This window comes from Lycium barbarum, chromosome 1 (assembly GCF_019175385.1).
Source record: "Lycium barbarum isolate Lr01 chromosome 1, ASM1917538v2, whole genome shotgun sequence".
Lineage (NCBI taxonomy): Eukaryota > Viridiplantae > Streptophyta > Magnoliopsida > Solanales > Solanaceae > Lycium > Lycium barbarum.
Window position 1 is genome coordinate 152,659,192 of NC_083337.1, and position 21,192 is coordinate 152,680,383.

A 21,192-nucleotide genomic window follows, 5' to 3' on the forward strand; every position below is an offset into this window, starting at 1 on the left:
TGTTCTGGCCAAAAAGAAATTATTGTCAAATTTCGAAAGTGCTAAATTAGAAAAGTGTGAGCACTGCTTGGCTGGAAAACAAAATAGAGTTTCTTTCAAGTCTCATCCTCCTTCAAGAAAGACAGAGTTGCTTGAGTTGGTGCATTCAGATTTATGTGGTCCAATGAAGACAAGGACTTTGGGTGGTGCACTTTATTTTGCTACCTTTATTGATGATTGCTCAAGGAAACTTTGGGTCTACGTCTTAAAGACTAAAGATCAAGTGTTGGGTGTCTTTAAGCAGTTTCAGGCCTCAGTTGAAAGAGAAATTGGAAAGAAGCTGAAGTGTATTCGTACTGATAACGGTGGTGAATATTGTGGACCGTTTGACGAATACTGCAAGCAACAGGGTATCAGACACCAGAAGACTCCTCCTAAGACTCCTCAGCTTAATGGTTTAGCAGAGAGGATGAACAGGACCTTGATGGAAAGAGTCAGATGTTTGCTTTCTGAAGCAAAGTTGCCGAATTCCTTTTGGGGTGAGGCTTTATTGACCGCTGCACATGTTATTAATCTATCCCCTGCGGTTGCTTTGCAAAGTGATGTTCCAAACAGAGTTTGGTGTGGAAAGGATGTTTCCTATGACCACTTGAAAGTGTTTGGTTGTAAAGCTTTTGTACATGTGCCTAAAGATGAAAGGTCGAAATTAACTGCCAAGACAAGGCAGTGCATCTTCATTGGTTATGGCCTTGATGAGTTTGGTTACAGGCTATATGATCCAATTGAGAAGAAGGTTGTGAGAAGCCGTGATGTTATCTTTATGGAGGATCAAACCATTGAAGATATTAACAAAACGGAGAAGATAAAATCTTCAAGTTCTGAAGGTTTAGTTAATCTTGATCAAGTTCCTCATACAAATGCTGATGAAGTTGGTGGGCTCGATGACGATGGTGATGCCCAGAATCATGTTCCAGATCAACATGTTGATGATGATAACGATGCTGCTATTGATGAAGTAGATGCTCCTACTCATGAAGTCGTGGATGAGTCAGATATTCCACTTAGAAGGTCTACTAGACAGCATGTTCCTTCTTCCCGTTATTCACCTAATGAGTATGTATTACTCACTGATGGGGGAGAACCTGAATGTTATGAGGAGGCCATGGAAGATGAGCACAAGGATCAATGGATTGAAGCCATGTAAGATGAGATGAAATCTCTGCGTGAGAACCATACTTATGAGTTGGTGAACTTGCCTAAGGGCATGAGAGCTTTGAAGAACAAGTGGATGTTCAAAGTTAAAGCCGAAGAACACAGCTTGAAGCCCAGATACAAAGCTAGATTGGTTGTTAAGGGATTTGGTCAAAGGAAAGGTATTGACTTTGACGAAATATTTTCTCCTGTCGTGAAAATGTCCTCCATTCGGACAGTTCTTGGTTTGACTGCTAGTCTTGATTTGGAGATTGAGCAGATGGATGTGAAGACTGCTTTTCTTCATGGTGACTTAGAAGAGGAGATTTATATGGAACAACCTGAAGGCTTCAAGGCAAAAGGTAAAGAAAATCTTGTATGCAAACTCAAGAAGAGTCTCTATGGATTGAAGCAAGCTCCCAGACAGTGGTACAAGAAGTTTGAGTCTGTTATGGGGAATCAAGGCTACAAGAAGACTTCTTCAGATCACTGTGTGTTTGTACAAAGATTTTCTGATGGTGACTTTATCATCCTTCTGCTATATGTGGATGATATGTTGATTGTAGGCAAAAATGCTTCCAGGATTGACGAGTTGAAGAAACAGTTGAGTAAGTCTTTTGCAATGAAAGACTTGGGTCATGCTAAGCAGATTTTGGGCATGAGAATTACTCGTTCGAGAGATGAAAAGAAGCTTTATTTGTCGCAGAAAAAGTACATAGAACGTGTACTAGAGCGCTTCAATATGAAGAGTGCTAAGTGGGTTAGCACACCTCTTCCTGGTCATCTGAAATTGAGCAAAAAGATGTGTCCTACAACAACAGAGGAAAAACAGAGAATGGCCAAGATTCCTTATTCCTCTGCCGTCGGAAGTTTAATGTATGCAATGGTATGCACTCGACCAGATATTGCTCATGCAGTCGGTGTTGTTAGCAGATTTCTCGAAAATCCAGGGAAAGAGCATTGGGAAGCTGTGAAGTGGATACTCAGGTATCTAAGAGGAAGATCAGATGAATGCTTGTGTTTTGGAGGATCAAATCCAATTTTGAAGGGCTATACAGATTCTGATATGGCAGGTGACCTTGATAACAGAAAATCCACTACTGGATATTTGTTTACTTTTTCAGGGGGAGCTATATCATGGCAGTCAAAGTTGCAGAAGTGTGTTGCACTATCTACAACGGAAGCGGAGTATATTGCGGCTACTGAAGCTGGCAAAGAGATGATATGGCTCAAGAGATTCCTTCAAGAACTTGGATTGCAGCAAATGGAGTATGTTGTCTATTGTGACAGTCAGAGTGCAATAGACTTGAGCAAGAACTCCATGTACCATGCGAGAACAAAACACATCGATGTCAGATATCATTGGATTCGTGAGCAATTGGAAAGCGAATTGTTCCAAGTCAAGAAGATTCACACGAATGAAAATCCTGCAGATATGCTGACCAAGGCGGTACCGAGAGACAAGTTCGAATCGTGCAAAGAACTTGTCGGCATGCACTCAAATTAGAAGCCAGTGTACCCTCCTTCAGGTGAATGGGACTGGAGGGGGAGATTTGTGGGGTCCAGTCCCCTATCCCATATTTTAAGAAAGGAAGATTTTTCTTCCTTTGACAAATTATACATTGGCAACAATTGTGGACTTGGCTAACAAGCCAATTTCTTTGTTCACATTTTCATGATGTAAGCGCTTACCTCATCATAATCGTGATGTAAGCGCTTACCTCACCATAGGAAATTCATTCCTATAAATAGGCAGCTTATGGTTCATTTGTAACACACCAAAATCTCAGACAATACATCTGAGTGAGAGCAAAAGTGAGGTATTCCATAGACTGTAAGAAAATAGTCTGTGAAGAAAAATAGAGTGTGAGTGATATTGTAGTGAGGTGGGAAAATCAAAAGAGTGTTATTTCTTTTGAGGGTGTAGTGGTCTTAGGAGTATTTGTACTCGTTACTACACAGTGTAAAATTCCTCTATAGTGATATCAGCTGCTCCTCTTGGCCGTGGTTTTTCCCTTATTCAGAAGGGTTTCCACATAAAATCTTGGTGTCATTATTGCTGCATTTTATTCTTGCTGATTTAACCATAAGTTAGTGTTCCGCGTTTATCACTAATACCGTGAATATTATTTTTGCGGGTCTATTTTATTCCCATCATTTTTACCCGAGTCAAAAAAGTTTCACGAAGAGAATTCAAAAAAGCACACGAAGCATCAAGGATATTCGTCATTTATTATATATTCAAAGAACCGTTAATATAGGCTAAGGCCCGTGGGCCGACCCAACACAACCCGTGATTTGATTGGATTGAGCTTGAATTTTTGGAGCCCATCTAAGAACTAGGCTTTTTAGCCCGGCCCAAGTAAGCCTGCTGGTCCATAGGCAATTGCATGCGTGGGTTGGGCCGGCTCGCGGGCTTAATAACAAAAATTAATAATAGAAAAAGAAAGAAAGAAAGTGAAGATGTTAAGACAACCTTGTCAGAAGCAGATTCAGATATGCTTGAAGAAGATGATGTGCTGATATTGGATACGTCATAAGTGCCATAGAAGTTTCCTAAAGAAGTTTATTTTTACTTTAAATGGATGAAATATTGTCATTTTCTTTTGCATTTTATTGAGATGTATTGGAACAAAGCTAGGTTAATATTCTTATTTAGCTAGTTGTATTGCTACTCATTAAGTGTTAGTTTGCTATTAATATCTCTATTTGGTTCGAGTGATATCAGTTGTTAATATGTTAAGTGTTAACAATATAAAAAATTATTCAGTTTCACAAAAGGTTGGTCCTACAAGATCGTTTTCTTGTTCAATTGCACCTAGAATATTTACATAGAATGGTAGAGATTTCATATCGAAGTGATCATACAATTAGATCTTTACTTGAAGCCAAACTTAATAAGCATTATTAGAAACGTTTTATTTGTGGATTTGAGACTTGGTTAGCAAGTACTAACACAATGTAATATTTTCTTGTAAATATTATGTTAGCATTTTTAAATTAGAATTTAAATTTAGTGATGGGTTGAGCTTGCTGTTTTAAGGCCCATCAAAATGCTGGGTCAGCCTGGCCCGGCCCGTCAAATTCTAAAGCCCGCGCGGAATTAAATTTGACAGCTCTATATATACATAAAAATTCTCATTGATCACGTTCCTTTATTGAAATTCGTCTCTGGTCAATATATATCTATGCAATAAAAGAATTCATCATAAATTAACTAAGATTCTTCCTCATCTAAATTTAGAATAAGCAATGTGAGCAAATTCATAGAAGTCGTAGTTACTCTTTATATACCCTAAAAAGAAAAAAAGAACGATTAAGAACAGGAAAAAACCAAGTCGGTGAGGTGTGAGGAAGCTTCCTGGTGTAAATTACAATTACTTATGATGTCTACTATAAAAATGTGACTTTAATTAATTTTTTCCATTATGTGCATAAGTGATAAGACCATTATTTCTCATCGTTATGTTTGAACCTATCACACCTTCATGCTCCATAATCTCAATTGTTAATATCATCATATATTCAACCTGTCTGTAAACTTTTATGAGATACTACTATAAATAAAGATATGAAAAGTGACACGTAATACACTTGGAAGAAATAAAAGGAATCTCTCTAATCTTGTCTCTCCTTATTTCTTCTTTTCATCTTTTGACATTGCTGCATTTTACCTTTTCTTAACACTTTCGTTTTCACCTCGTCTCATTTCTCATGGACCACAAATATACAAAGATATTTTTTTCCCACATGTCACCATAAAAAAGGACGTACCAATTACGACATCGTTTGCTTCTTTTTTCAATTTTTTCATATACGTCCGCCCCCACTCCTAAATCAAGTACCCCAAATCCCCCTAGAAAGTAAAGACTTTTGTGAAGCTATTGATGGCGTGTGCAGTTCTAATTAATTCTCTTTGAAACGCTCAAAATATTCCAGAAGATAAGAATATCACAAAATTTATTAAACATCCAGACTAAGCTATTATTGTTTAAATTCTTTTCATTTTCAAACCAGTTTTTGTTCAAACAAAACCTGCATGATCCACCACCCACTGGGCTCAAATCGATTGTTTTGATCTTTATAACTGTATATGTGGATTTGGGGTGGTGTTAAATCAGATAATTGAAGGTTGAAAGTGAAGAGATTGGATAAAAAATGGGTTCTTGGACTCGCAGGAAAATCATTGATCCTTTTCTCCAAATCCTCCAGAGGTATATATAGTTACCATTTTACCCTTCTCTTTGTTAAGCCATGTAAATATATGTATCTAATGCATGGTTGGATTGATATGCTTTATTTAGGGAGAAAAGATTTCATTTTTCTAATTAGAACTAGTTTAGAGCAGTAGCTTTAGGTATTCTAATGCATTAAAAATCTGTACTTTTGGTGTTATAGCAGTACTATAGATAGGATGGATAAGTATTTGGACTTTTTGCACTTGCTAGGAGGTTTTCTATTACTACTTGTTGTCGCTTCTACTTTAGTTTTCTTACTATCCTGACATTGTTGCTGCTTATGTTTCTGTATTGCCGTATTTCTGCTTTACTTGAGCCGAGGGTCTATTGGAAACAGTCTCTCTACCTACCAAGGTAGAGGTAAGGTCTGCATACACTCTACCCTCTCCAAACTCCACTAGTGGGATTACACTGGTTATGTTGATGATGTAGGAGATAATATGTCGTATGGATTAAAGAGTTTGCTGCTAGGTCCTTTAATAAAATCTTTACGTATAAAAAAAAGGTATTTTAATTGAGTTTTTCGTCAAGTGTCTGAATAATAAGTATTCAATTAGTAGTAATTTTATAGTGACAAGATAACAAAAGAAAGAAGCTTTACTGATCTGTAAAATGAATGGTTTTCTTGATTTGCTTTCAAGGGGAACAGAGCCGAAACAGTTGGCATTCTCTGCGGCCATCGGAATCACTATGGGGGTATTTCCCATTTGTGGTATGTTTTGTTAAGCTTGAATTAGTTCTTATAATCCTTATTCATGTAAATTTATGTCTCTATGGGAACATTCCTTGTTTACTTTCTTAAAGCGTGTGGTGTATTCTCATGACAAAAAATGAGGTTATCTTGACTGTAATTCAATTATTTAAATAATGTGTTGAGCATAGTGGGAGTATTGAATTGCAGGGGGGTGTCAGTGGTAGAAGAATTAGCAATAAGATCGATTAGTGAAGTTTCTTTTAATGAAGTGGAAATGGCTTGAACCTTGCAATATTAAAATGCTTTGAATTACTACATATAAACCTTCTCATAGATAGTCTTCCAAGCACTTCTGGAAGACTTCTAGCTTGTTTGGCCAAGCCTTCTAAAATCAGCTTATTTTCAAAAATGCTTTTAAAAAAAGTACTTTTGGTGAGAAGCAGTTTGTGTTTGACCAATTAGTTTATAAAGAACTTTTGAGCAGCAATTAGTGTTTGGCCAAGCTTTTAGAAAGTGCTTCTAAGTGTATTTTATCAAAAGTGCTTCTGGGGAAAAGCTACTTTTTTTAGCTCCTGGAAAACAGCTTCTGCTACTCCCTAGAAGCACTTAATTTCTCCCAAAAGCTTGGCCAAACACCTCGCTTTTTTAAAATAAGCATTTTTTGACAAAAATAAGCACCTTTGGCCTCCCAAAAGCTTGGCCAAACAGGCTATTCATCTTTACTGGTTTCAACATGATTTAAGGACTTTTGGGGTTGTAGAGATGGATCTATTGATTGGGAGAAAAAGCGACGTGCTTGTACATATTACAACTTATGGAACTTCTACATGGATTTGGAATTAATGGTCCTGTGAATTGGTCAGCAATCAATTAATCCCATTCAATGTCAGTTTAGGAGCTTCAGCCCATAATCATAGGTTTGAGTATTGAATATCTTCCTTCAAATAGTTTTTTTTTTGACATGATGTGGAACTATTATGTTGTCTGGAGCAAAGCCAGCTTTCTTACTTATTCCTTTGGTATCGGTTTGGTTGTTGAATATCATCTTCTAGAAACTTACATTACAGCGCAAGCGGCCGTCATATCTTGACTTAGTTTGGCGACCATAATGTTGCTGAAATTTCAGACATCGATTTGTGTGATGAGAAAGGTGGAAGGTAATAATTAAAAGACTACATGTAAGTTCCTGTAAGTAAAACAGATTTCTCTAAACAGAAAAAATTATAATTTGCAGTTTAATTGCTTTGTTACTGGCTCGAAACAATTGAGTGAACTGACTTCTGCTAAATCGATTGAATTTTCTAATCAAATGAAACTTATGTGCAATCTGTTTTTCTCAACAGGTGTCACTGTATTCCTATGTGGGATAGCTATTGCATTATTGGGATCCTTTTGTCATGCTCCAACTACGATGTTGGCTAACTTCATTGCTACTCCAATTGAATTGAGGTACTTTACAATGGTTCTTTATTAGCTCAATTATCTGATTGTCCACCCCACAACACACACACACACACACAACCCCCTACCTGGTCCAAGATCTCTTTGACGGTTAGGCTTCTTTGTTATAAAGTAGGAATCTTGTTATCAGCTTAACATCTATTTCTGCCAAAGTTGTTAGTATTGCACATGTTTCTTCTCTCCAATTTTATGCTAGGATCTTTAGAACAAATTCTGTGGTTTGTGAGAAATGGGAAACAAAGGAGGATGTGGCATCATGTTATGCTTTTGGTTATTAGCATCAATGTTATGCATTTGTTAATCTATGACCCCTCAGGATTTAAGTTTCTTAAAATGCAGAAGGCCCACATTTGGATATAGTTTATGTGAATATCTCTTTCCCGTTCGTCATTAGACTGTGTCAGAAAGAAGCAATTAGGGTTCTTATGTTCAAATTGTATTATGAGAGAGCTTCATAAAGTTGTGATTTCATTTCATTTGTAGTCCTAACTCCCATGATATGCAACAGTACAACTATGTCTATGCAAGTAAATGTCCTCTTCACTTCAGGAATCATTGAGTATTTTCCACTTTGATATAGTACTTGACATGGCAATAAAGAGATTTCAGGTCATTTATATGACAGCGAAATTAAATAATAAAGACATTTCAGGTTTAAACAAACGTGAATTTGAGTATTTAACTTAAGGTAATGGAGAAGCTATGTTCTGATGAAAGATATGAAGTCCTTTCTTGTGTTTGGGGTGGGGACTGTTGGGCATGAATTTCCTACACCATTACCTTATAGGAATAACATCAATTTGTTGTCCGTAAGGGTTTGAATGTGATGCTTTATCCAGCTGGTTAGGTTAGCATTCCCATTGTAAATCTGCCTATGTTGAAGATAATGTCTGCTTTAAGGTGATGGAAGATTGTTGTTTTAACTTTGTGTTCAACGAAGCAAGTCAGATGTTAGTCCAAGTGAGGATAAACTGTGATCTAAGCTATATTTCGTCCGGCTTTTCATGTCTCAGCATACTTGTAATTTCATTTGCATCTTTTCTTTAGTACTGAACCTCTGTGAGGTATGTCTGCTTAAGTCCTCACTTAGTGCTCTGCCTTCCACTTTGCAGTCTGATGATTCCATTTCTACGCATGGGTGAGTTTATGACTGGTGCATCTCATTTTCCTTTGACCTCTGATGCACTGAAGAAGGTCTTCACTGGTGAGGCTTCAAAGGAAGTCTTGCTCAGCATTTTCCATGCGGTAAGTGAAGAAGTCTTTGCATCCGAGCATCTCTTCCTTCGTTTCTATCTTATATGAGTATCATCTTCTTGATTGTTAGACCGATATATCTTTTTGATGTGGTTTTCTTCTTGATTTAGATGCATTTCTTTTCTCTCCTACCAATAGAGCATAGGATTTTCGTTTTTATTACGGTAGATTCTTGATCCAATGAGGTAGGCTTTATTCAGTAGATGCAGATTGGGGCAAAATGAAGTTTGAGACTTTGTCCGGCTTCTTCATTCCAATTATACTTCAGGCTGCAATATAATTTTTAAGTACCAAAAGAAGAAGAAAGGGCATTTCTCAGTTTTCCTTTCTTTTTTTTTGTTCTTGAAGGCCTATAAAGCATTAACTTTCCATTTCCTTAAGCCTGCATACTTATTAAAGGGTCATTTGTTATGCATGGATTTGTGGAATATGTGTTTATGACTTGATGGTGGGCAAAGTTTCAAAATTTCGTTATTCTTACAGTTTCGATATATCTATCTCTCTCTGCATGAAGAATTACTTTTCTGTCAGTTACTAAACCTGATGCTGAAGTAACTTTGATTCGTCTTTGCATTCTTGAACTGACCTTTAGCAATGGACTTTGGAGAACTTTTTGCAGATATTGGGCTGGCTTGTTGCTGTACCATTCATCCTAGCAGGACTTTATGTAGCGTTTTTGCCATGTTTTACGATCTTGGTTCACAAGTTCAGCACTCGTCCTCCAAGCCCGAAGACGCTTCTCACACCACTTACAGAAGTCAGTGTTAAAGCAAGGGATGCATGATTGATAATTGTAATTTAGATATGTAAGTTTCTGCTAATACTTATTGCTTGTGAATAGGACCTGGGGGAGTCTAGCAATTCTGTACATGTATGAAGTTCAGTATTTTTCCCAAAGTTCATCACTTGCTCATGAACTCGCAGCTTTGCCAAAAGTGACAAGGGGGCCTGGGGAAGGCCTACTACTACATGAGGGGGGAGCTTTAAATAAGAAGCTTTACCCCTGAATCTCAATCAAACTCCAGTGTAATCTCTTTCTTTTATACAAAAACTTTGTTAGATTAAGCACAAGGACTATACAGGCAGTTGTGGATGTAGCATATAGTCGACGGGGTTAACTGAATTCATCACTTTCCTCATAGAGCACATCTGTACATGTGTGTGTGTGTGAGGAAAACCGCAAGTTCAGAAAATTTAAATTATGGACTAATAATTTCATAAGTGTAATCGGATCCTAAAGATTAAACCCGTTAAATTTAAATTATGGACCCGTCTCTATTTAGATGTACATTCTCTAAACAACTAGCTCTACGCTTGACTACATTGTTATGGCGTTCATGGTTCTTTTGAGTCGGTTTTCCTTTAAAAGGTAATTAAACTAATTAAGTCGGTTCTTGAAATGTTGGAATCAAGCCAAATCAATTAAATCGCTTTTTCATCATTACAATTTTTGTGAGTTTTATAAGTATATGACAATATAGTTTGAAGCACATATTAGATTGACTAGCTTCCTCGAGAAAAAAAGTCATATGCATAGTCCAAGAATTCAGTCATTTTCAAGGAACTTAAAAAACTTGTTACAGTGAATAAACTTTATTTTAACGGTCTCTCGTTGGTTGTTCACTAATTCCATTATCAAGAAGTGCATCCATGTCTTCTTGTGCTATTTTGTCTAGACACATTACTAATTTTTATGGTGTAAATTTACTGGTTAATAGATTGATAAGGATATTGTTCTGATAGATAACTCATCTATAGATCTCATTAATATCCAAGCTTAATGGCTTACACTCGTCTATTTGAATGATCGATCTCAACTCAGGAGGAAGAACTAGTAATAGATACAGAACCGTCCAGCTTAGTCAGAAATGATTAGTACCAAAATTGAAATAGCCAACACCAAGGAAATAGAGGTGCAATTTCTCCTCCTATTTTCAAACAACGTCGATCATCATTTTGTTGTACTCCAATTTCAGTAAATGTTATTATTAATAGACAAAATAATTTATTTTTTAGGTCCAAACAAAACATGCTTGTATTAACTAAAACTAAAAATATAAGTAACTTGGCACTAAAAAGAGGTTGAAAAAAAAGAAAGAGAAATATGTATGTGGGAAAATGCAGCTGATGATGCAGGAAATGCGGTAAAGTCCCAAGGGGCAAATTAAACGCCTAGTAAAGAAAGTATAAATTCTAACATAAAAGTGATATCTATAAAACAAAAATATGGGGACAATATAAGGAGAAAATAACATCTTATACTCACTTATAATTTGAATAAAAGAAATGACCTTATATAAATCTGCCCTGGTATTTTTAAGTGACACAAAGAGGTCTTAAGCTTCTTGGAAAGAAGAAAAAGAGATTTTAGGCAATAAGGTTTATTCCGTCCCAAAATAGCATATACTCCTCAAACAACGTTCTCTCGTATAGTCGCATAATTCCCCCAATCTTAAATCATGAAGTTTCATTTTTAAATGATATTCTTTTGTCTTAATATTTAATCAAGCTTTACATGGCCAGCTGTCTACATATTTCTTTTCTTCACTATTCACTATAGTACGTTTTATCACCATGGTTTCTTTGTTTATTGAGTTTTACTTGAAGAGAAAGGACACTTCTATAAAATTGAAATGAAACCAATTCTTTCAAATCAATCTTTTTTTTTTTCTTTCTATAAAATTGAAATCAAACCAATTCTTTCAAATCAATTTTTGTTTCTATTTCCAGTTTACTCTCTAAGAAATTCTCAATTTATCTTTTGATATTACACCTTTTAACTCATGAAGAAATTCTCTAGTTAAAGTACTCAATCTACTTATTGAATTACTCTGAAATTTTAGTAGTTTAAGTTAGACAAAATGTGTTAGGGCGTTTTCAACAGGGGATGGAGAGATTATAAATTTAAGGTTTTAAGCTGTTGTTTTTCTTCCGATAAGTGAAGCAATCAAAACACAAGTTACTATAAGATTAAGTGACATAATAAGTTATAAGAAATCAAATGTTGAATCTTTAATTGCCAACACAAAGTATAACTCATATTAAGTAGAAGTGGAAAATACACATCGTTATGGACTTCTGGTTAAAAATTGGACTTTCGGCCGGATAAATAGGTTACCATAATTCTTTACATATGAATAGAAGAGAAATGATCATGCAAAAAATTCTTGTATGTTAGTTTCAAATATCTTATGTGTCAAGTTATCTTACCATAATTCTTACTCTCATAGCTAGAGTGAAGAAGAATCTTTCATAAAGAGAGAAACAATTGCTTGACTAAGTCATAAGAAGAAATGAACAATAAAGACATGATGTGTCAAGTTGAACGAATCCAATAATTTTTTATTGCTATATTTCCATGAAATCTATACAATCATAAGAGGTCAAAATGTGTCGAGCAACGTTAAGTTAGTTACTCGTGTGGAATTTTGAAGTCATTAACCCAATTATGAAAATTTTCTCATTTCACCGAGTGACTGAGATTGCACCATGCGTGACATACAAAACCTATTGGCCCGTTGAATGCCGTTTGGTTGAGAACTTTCCTGATTAATGAGATGCCAAAACTCGAGAACGTGTATGTTTCTGAAAAGAAAGAGTTTATTATAAATAATAAAATAATAGATGAGCATTAGAATATATATTGTTCACGTTGTGGATTTGACGCATCTTTAATTTTATTGCAATTTGCAATAACAAATCCAAGAATCCTCACCTAAAAAAGAAGAAGAGTAAAGGTAGTAATATTACATCTTTTATAATACTATGATTTTTCGCTGAACTTTATAATACTAAGTTGCAATACGTAAGACATTGTTTGGTCGCCGCAGATAACCGTAGAATCACGATGAAACCTCCCCTATGTCCATCTATTTTCCAAGTTTGAAACAAAAATGTTTGGTAGCTTTCCTTCATCTTTTTATTTTGGTCTTCAGTCGTGCTTATCCTTTGCATTTTTGTTATATTTCTATTAGTACAAAAGAAATAACATCAATAAAAGTATAGAATTCCAGGATAACGTACATATATGGATTTTAGATTTGGTTACATACATAACTTCTAAACTATGTGTTGGGTGTTTTGAAGCTTATTCTGGTATTTTTTCTTAGTTCTTTCTGGAGAAACCCCAACCCCAGAAAGCCAAATTGGAAAGGACAAGGTCACAAGAGCAAGTAATATACATGAATATTGGCCTTTGTTGGGATAAATATAGTTTTATTATATATTTATTGTTAACTCTGTCAGGTTTTGCCCTGATTTTCTTATTATAATCGGGTTGTTCTTTGCCTTAATTAAAGAAAAATATAAATTTTTCGTATTTGGCTAATTCTTTTTTTTTTTTTGAATGAAAAAGTTTTTGACTACGTAGCTATAAATTGAGGTTTCTTCCTTCTCATGTGACAACATCCTCAATATAGCACTAAGGGATTTGAGAGTTTGTTTAGGAAGAGAATTTGTGATTATTGAAGATAGTGACATTACTTAGAACTTAGGGGACTAAACTGTAATTACTAGAACTTAGACTGGTTAGTGTAAATCAACTAATTAAATGAGTTAGTTAGTTAGTTAATAAAGTGTAGCTTAGTTGTATAAACTGAAGATGTACAACTCATTTTTCTGAGATAACGAAATCAGTATGATTCAATCCCCAACTTCATCTTTTCTATTTTCTCTCAACTGCTCAACTGCAATCTCCATTAATGGAGTAAATTCATCATGGTATCAGAGCGGGTACATTCATTGGACTGATTACCAATCCAAGTTTTCATAGCTCAGAAGCAATTTGAGAAATCACAACAATGGTGGTGGAAAATACACTACCAGAAAACCTAAATCACAATCATCCATTGTATCTCAGCTCAATTGACAACTCTGGGGCAGTTCTAATTGCATTGCAACTAACTGGTGTCGAAAATTACTCGATCTGGAGTCGAATGATGAAACTTGCCATTCTCGGTCGTAATAAGCTGGGATTCATCAATAGAAGTTGCAAAAGGGAGGATTACGGTACAAATTTAACATATCTGTGGGAAAGATGTAATGCAATCGTACTCTCATGGCTAATGAATTGTGTTTCAAAGGAATTGTATGGTGGAATTGTGTACTCGACTGAGGCAGTTAAGGTTTGGGAAGATCTCAAAGAAAGGTTTGATAAAGTGGATGGTTCTCGAACTTATCAACTGCACAAGGAGATAGCAACAATTCATCAAGGTACTGATACAGTTTCTGCATATTTCTCTAAATTGAGAGCACTTTGGGTAGAATTTGATAGCATAATACCATTTCCTGGTTGTGATTGCCCTAAAACTCAAGATTATGTGAAGTTCATGAATGGTCTGAAACTGTTCCAGTTCCTAATGGGACTAAATGACACCTTTGAACAAGCTAGAGCACAAATCCTTATGATGACTCATCTTCCTACAATCAACAAAGCTTACTCTATGTTGATTGAGAGGGAGAGTCAGAGAAATATGGTAAATAACAAGTCTATGAACGAAATTAATGATCTCACTGCAATGCTAGCCCTGAGAAATGCAAATACACAAAAACACAAAAAGGACTATAACTACAATCCAAATTATGGTCCAAATACACAGTGTGACCACTGCAAGTTGAAGGGACACACCATGGCAGTTTGTTATAGACTTGTAGGATATCCACCTGATTATAAATTCAAGAAGAAAGGATCCTATCAAAATAATAATCAAAACAGCTATCAGAGGAATTCACAAAGAGAGTATAGACATACTACTAATAATGTTGCTGCTGCTGCACTTGGTGAATCAAATCAAGCTGAATACAGTGCAAACAATCATCAAAGGGGCCTTGAACAAGCTGTGAATAACTTTGGTTTTGGTATGGGATACAACAAGGAGAAATATGCTCAAATAGTGAATCTGCTGAATGAAACTGGCCAGCCTAGTCAAAGGGCAAATGAAACTGTTCAAAGTGATGCCTCAATCTCTGCCAACACTGCAGGTACTACCACTGCATTCATGGTTAATCACACACAAGATAAGGATATGTGGATGTTGACACCCAATTTTGTCCCTCCTTCATTTAATTTTATTCACTCGGGCGTCTAAATTTATTGACGAGCTAAATACTTTATTTTTTCACTACTATTATTTTCGCTACTTTTATTTTTAACATTACAAGTATTACTTTATCACAAATTTTAAATGATTCGTCATCATTTCATTTTTTCGGGTTTGGACTCGTTAAATTAATTACAAGACAACACTTTGCAAAATATTTTTTTTTTTACATTATTAATCTTTACTAGTTATTAAATTAGAAGCCCGAAAATAATTAAATAGAGAAGGAAGAATCAACAATTTTCAGCCAAATTAATGACCCGAAATATAAATACAATATTATTTCCCTACCCAAACAAACAACCCACATTTAAATACACAACCCACATTATTTTCATACCCAACATCTCTACTCGGTCCAGCCCAAAATCACCCGACCCGGCCCAATTGTTTTTATTTCCCTAAACCTAATCCCTTTTCTCTTCTTCTTCCGCCTCCTTCATCATCATCTCCTCCTTTCTCTCTCCCTTCCTTTTCTCCCTCTTCTCCCACGCTCCCCATGCCTCTCCCACTTACCCCTGCTCCCCACGCCTCTGCACCTCCACTCACCGCTGTCCCCCACGCCTCTGACTCCTCCATCCTTCTTTGTGCCCCCCCCCCCCCTCGCTCCTTCGTCCATCTCTCATACGTTCCTCCCTATCCTCATATTTTCCTATAAAGAACGGAATTACTCAACATTTTCAGGGGGATTTTTCAGGATTTGAGAGGAGAGACAAGTTTCCTATCCTCAAGTCTTAAGTTTCGTTTCTACTCTAGTCTTGATTTTCTTTTAAAATCAGAAAACCTTCCGTTGAAAAAATGTAAGATTTGGGACTGAAATCCTCATCGAAAGATAGCCTCGTTCTGAAAATAGCCACATATTACTCTATTCCCAATTTGAAGCCTTAGTTACTTTAATCGATTTCGAGCTCGTCGTGTTCGAGTAGATTCGTGACCGTCGACACCCACTTCACTGCACCCACAAAAGGTCAGTGTGTTCGTTTTCTTCCAAATATGAAGTTTCTGATGTATTCGTGTGTTTGTTGTAGTTTGGCTGAATCTCAGTTCAGTAATGTAGAATATTATGCATGTCAGGTTTGGTTAGTTTAGTTCAGTTTTAATCATGTTTGTAGGTTCATGTCTTAGTTTGGTTTGGATTTTGCAGTTTAATAGCAGTTAATAGTGTCTGTGTGTTCATGTGTTAACTTAGTTTAAGTTCAATTTTCTTTAGTTCCCTGCGACTGATGGTTTTGTCGTTTGATCTTCACCCAACTTCAGCTAATCTATATGACCAGTCTACGTTCTAGTGGTTTACTAATTACGATTCAATTTAAGTCAACCATGTTTGTTTAACATGAACATCGGGTCTGCTAGTAAGTAATTTCCCAGCTGTGTACATGATGTCTTCAATTTGTATTAGGGTGTTCCTATCGTTAAGTCCCTTTCAGATGAATTAGTTTTCTAGTAATAGTTTAATTTGTTTAATTTTGCGCTTTATTTACTCTTTCAATCAAGTAATAAGGATATCAACATGTTTAGCATAGTCTTTGGGCTTTTTCTACTGTTTTAATCAAATCATGTTGCTGAAATTAACTTGGCATAGCCTAGTTTCTTTTGTTTCACTTGCTGCCTTAGTCAAGACTACGTTAGTAATGAAATTAACTACATGTTTGTGTGTTTTGCCTACTGATATTTGACTCTTGCGCATAACAAACGCTACTAATAACTAGTTTTCAATCTCAATATGAATCTTCTTTGTTATCTAGCCAATTGAATGAACATGTCTATGTATTTGGTTCAGCCACAACTGAGAATTATTAGCTTGTATTAGACTTATTTAAATCAGTTTAGGCGTCAACTTATGTCTAAAAAAGGATTCAGAGGTTTACTTAGTTAAACTAACATAAATGGCTTTGGTGATAGAAGGTGCTAGTTATGGGTTTAGTCCTTGTCTAATTTAAGTCTGGTGTGCTTATGCTATTTCATGGATAGTCTGGTCTTCTGTATATTTGATTGAACAACATTAATATAGTCATGATTCATTTAAGTATCTGGTTATCTGCCCTCTTCATGAACTCACTGTGAAGAGTCCTGCATGTAAAATGAACTTGAGGTAACGTTTTAGGACTTCAATATGACTGTCCAAGCTTGTCATTTGCCTAGTTTAGCATGGTAACTACCTTGAGTTGCTTAATGTTTAGTTTTCTGTTAGCATGGTAGTTTGAGTACATTACTGTTCTATATGTTTGGGTCTGGAACATGCTAATGAGTTAAAAGTGTTCCCACAGGTCTCTAGATTTAAGCTAAAGCTCTCTAAGTTTCTCTTATGTGATTTTAATTTGAGCATGCCTTCTAAAATGAGTAGTCTCTTCTAGTTATATTAAGTAATGTTGTTACTTTAATTTATTATGCTGTTTGTTTAATCTGTTGTATGGTGTAGCTTGTTAAAGTTGTGTCTATATAGTTATGTTAAGTAATGTTGTTACTTCAATTTATTGTGCTGTTTTGTTTCTTTTATTCTTTATGTTGTTTGGTAGGCTATTTATGCGACAGTATATGCTCCATGGTTTGTTTAACTAGGACAATGATGTTGTAGCCTTAATTTATGGGATTGTTTAAGTATTTTTCATGCAGTCTTAACTTGTTATTGGCATGATATGGCCTGCTGATTCCATGAGTGTGTGGTTAGCTGAAAACTACTGCTATCTCAGTCTGTTGAGCATGACCAGCTTAGTAATCTTTATGTGCTGTTGAAACTGGTCCTGTTATCAGTCTAAAATGCTAGACAATATAGCAGGTTCTCCTATACTTATTTATTTAGTTTAAGCAGTGTTTTTGTCTTAATTTGTTAACCAATTAGGTGTGCTGAAATCTTTCTTAAAACAGAAAACTATACTACTGATGCCTTGATGAAACTTGTTGCATTTGGCTGCCATAATATGATGTCAATACTATACTAAGTGAACCACTGGTTTTAAAAGGAAACAAATGCTTTCATTTGATGAGAATGCAGTGTTAAGCCTAGCTGCTACTGTTTCGAAATATCCATAATTGAGTTTTCTGTGTTTAGCATAATCAGCTGGTTAGAATATTTTCAATGCATCTACAATTGCTTCAATTTTGTTAAGGCAGTGAGGTTGTATACCTATGTATACATAAGGTATACTTCAAATATACATAGAATATATACGCTCTGCCGATTTGTTTGAGTTTATATCTTACATGTTTAACATTATCCATTGATTGCATACTAATCATTTTCTTTTCATTTTTTATGCATGACATCTCGCACACGAGTCCAAGCGACTCGTCATTTCCTCCCGCATTTTGGCGTTGGGACAAAAGCCCAACATAATTTCTCTCGAGTCAGCCTTATACAGAACAACCCTCAGCAGCAATACAAAGAAATTAAATGGGCCAGATCCATTTAACATTTTCCTCTCTTCCTTATTCTTATTGTTGTGTATTTTATTTTCTTTGTATAACTAACATTTGTGTTTGTCAATTAAGATAAACTTTAGTAACATTAAGGGTTTTAGTTTAGTATGGGTAGTTAATTCCACAAATCACATTCATTTCTATTTAAAAAAAAAACTATTTATAGTATCTATAATATATTTTTTTTTAGAATAATTGATTTTCAAAATAGCATTACGTATTTTGGCTAAAGGAATCATAATTTATGCTAACTATCTTAGAAGTTTAAAACATCACGAATCTTACATAACGTTAGATTATTCTAAGAAATAAAGGCAGTTAGTTTCAACGGATAACTTTTTCACTTTAGTTCCTTTTCAACACTTGAAATACATATTTGTTAAAACATTAATATTAATCTTACAATAACTTTACAAATACATTTTAATTTGCTAGTTGGCGCAATTCCTATTCGGGGTACATATGAATATTACTCATTCCGTTTCTTTGGGTTTATTTATAATTAAACTCTTTTTATTAAATCACTACATTTTCTACAAGTATTATTTTAAACAATACTATTATACTTTCGTTTAAAACCTTGATGACATTTATAAGCTGTGTTTACAAAAATAACATTAGAAATACTCTTTTGTATAAAGTATTATTTTGCAAGTTCTATTTTAAATAACATTCTTACATGGCTATTTATCACTTTAGTCAGATTTACAAAGTTATTTTCTTTTCTATAATACTATATTTACCCTTAGCCTAATTAATCATAAGTCCGGTCGGTCAACCATTGTTAATGGGTCTTCAAGGGTGCCTAATACCTTCCCTTTAGACTAATTGAACCCTTACGTAGAATCTTAAGTTTCGCAGACCTTAAACAGAGTTAACTTTAAACATAACTTTAATAAATTTCAGGTGCCCTAATTCACCATAAATAATTAGGTGGCGACTCCTTAAAACAAACATAAAACAGGAATCTCCAATATGTCGTACTTCTAATTTAACCCGGTTAAAAAGGGGTATGACAGTGGATTGTGGACTCTGGAGCCACAAATCATATGACCTCAAAAGCTAGCATCATCACTAATCTTCAGAGGGTAGATAATGATCATAAGAAAGTTCACTTACCTAATGGGGATACAACAGACATCTCTCATATAGGATCATGTCCTATATTTGATAACTCAACACTGGATAATGTGCTCTTTATTCCTGAATTCAAGTTTAATCTATTGTCAGTTTCTCAGATCACAAAAAGCTTACACTGTTTTGTCTTCTTTTTCCCTGATTTCTTTGTATTCCAGGACCTCTACAATGGGCAGGTGAGGGGGATTGGTAGACAGTCTGGTGGACTCTACTTTCTACCTGTTCAAGCTCTCAGTAGAGGCACTTCATCCTCATTCATTAACTCTTGTGCTGCTCAGAACTCTAGTACTACACATCATGTTCCTTAATCTAACACCTCTATTACTGATATCTGTCTTTGGCATAGAAGGCTAGGCCACACCTCTTCCCGAGTTCTTACTCATATTTTCTCTTTACCTTTCAATTCTTGTACTCAAGAAGTTCACAAATGTACTGTGTGTCCACTAGCTAAACAAACTAGATTGCCATTTCCCACTAGCAATTCTAGAACTGCAAATGTGTTTCATACTCTTCATTGTGATGTCTGGGGTCCTTACAAAGTACCTACTTATGATGGTAACAGGTTCTTTGTCACTATTGTTGATGATTGCTCTAGAATGCTATGGATTTTCTTAATAAAGTTCAAATATGATGTTCTGGTCATCTTGCAGAATTTTCTAACTATGGTGAAAAATCAGTTTGCTGCTTCTGTTAAAATCATTAGAACTGATAATGGAACAGAGTTTGTTAATCATGAATGTCAAAAACTTTTTAGTTCTCTTGGCATTGTTCATCAGAGAACTTGTATCCATACTCCTTAGCAAAATGGTATAGCTGAGAGAAAGCATAGACACCTTCTAGAAGTAGCAAGGGCAATCAGGTTTCAAGGTCATATTCCTTTAAAATACTGGGGTCACTGTGTTCTGTCAGCAGCCTATCTTATCAATAGATTACCTACATCAGTACTTGATGGTAAATCCCCTTTTGAGTCATTTCACAAAGTAAAACCTTTTCTGAATCACCTGAGAGTTCTAGGGTGTCATTGCTTTGCTGCTGCCTTACCTAAGAATGACAAGTTCCAACCTAGAAGTATTCCATCTGTTCATATGGGATACAGTCCAACCACCAAAGGCTACATTCTCTATAATCTAAAGGACAAACAATTCTTTATCAGTAGGGATGTTCAATTTAGAGAAGATACCTTCCCTTTCAGCACTAACTCCACTGAAGATTTCAGAATATTCCTATCAGCTGATAAGCCTGTCCAGGATCCTGATCCCACTAATTCTCCTATAGTATCACCTCTTCCTCCACCTATAGCTCCTATCATGTCTACTTCAAATGTCCCTGTATCCTCTTCTCCACCAGCACCTCCTACTAGACTGTCCACTAGAGGCAGAAAACCTCCAATATGGCAAAAGGACTACATTACTGCCTCCTCTTCCACTATTCCTTCTAACATACCACCTTACTCTATTGCCAACTACATCTGCTATGATCACCTATCCCCTTCCTATCAGGCCCATGTTGTTGCTTCCTCTACTGAGATTAAACCAAGTATCTTTGAGGAAGCTAGCCTGGATCCAAGGTGGGTTCAAGCTATGCAGTCTGAAATTTCAGCCTTGGAAGAAAATCATACCTGGTCAGTTGTGCCTCTACCATCTAATAAGTCAGTTATTGGTTGCAAGTGGGTCTTTAAGATCAAGTATAAAACAGATGACACTATAGAGAGGTTCAAAGACAG

The 21,192-nt window shown here is 35.6% G+C and overlaps 1 protein-coding gene across 2 annotated transcripts; it reads left to right on the forward strand.

Annotated features, from left to right (window-relative positions):
• Positions 1 to 4,987: 4,987 nt before the first annotated feature.
• On the forward strand, positions 4,988 to 9,882 carry LOC132644779 (uncharacterized). Of its 2 annotated transcripts, XM_060361383.1 has the most exons (6): positions 4,988 to 5,384; positions 6,050 to 6,120; positions 7,446 to 7,551; positions 8,676 to 8,808; positions 9,437 to 9,574; positions 9,659 to 9,882. In XM_060361383.1, the coding sequence occupies exons 1-6, from the start codon at positions 5,329 to 5,331 to the stop codon at positions 9,692 to 9,694; spliced, it is 540 nt and encodes a 179-aa protein (XP_060217366.1). In that variant the 5' UTR covers positions 4,988 to 5,328; the 3' UTR covers positions 9,695 to 9,882. The 2 variants fall into 2 exon arrangements, with proteins under 2 accessions (XP_060217366.1, XP_060217375.1); XM_060361392.1 differs by lacking the exons at positions 4,988 to 5,384; positions 6,050 to 6,120 and adding an exon at positions 7,149 to 7,259.
• Positions 9,883 to 21,192: the final 11,310 nt, after the last annotated feature.

Coding starts and splice junctions, on each gene's coding strand:
- LOC132644779 (XM_060361383.1), top strand. CDS start 5,329: ATGGGTTCTTGGACTCGCAGGAAAATCATTGATCCTTTTCTCCAAATC. Junction 8,809..9,436: donor TGCTCAGCATTTTCCATGCG/GTAAGTGAAGAA, acceptor AACTTTTTGCAG/ATATTGGGCTGGCTTGTTGC. Junction 9,575..9,658: donor TTCTCACACCACTTACAGAA/GTCAGTGTTAAA, acceptor GCTTGTGAATAG/GACCTGGGGGAGTCTAGCAA.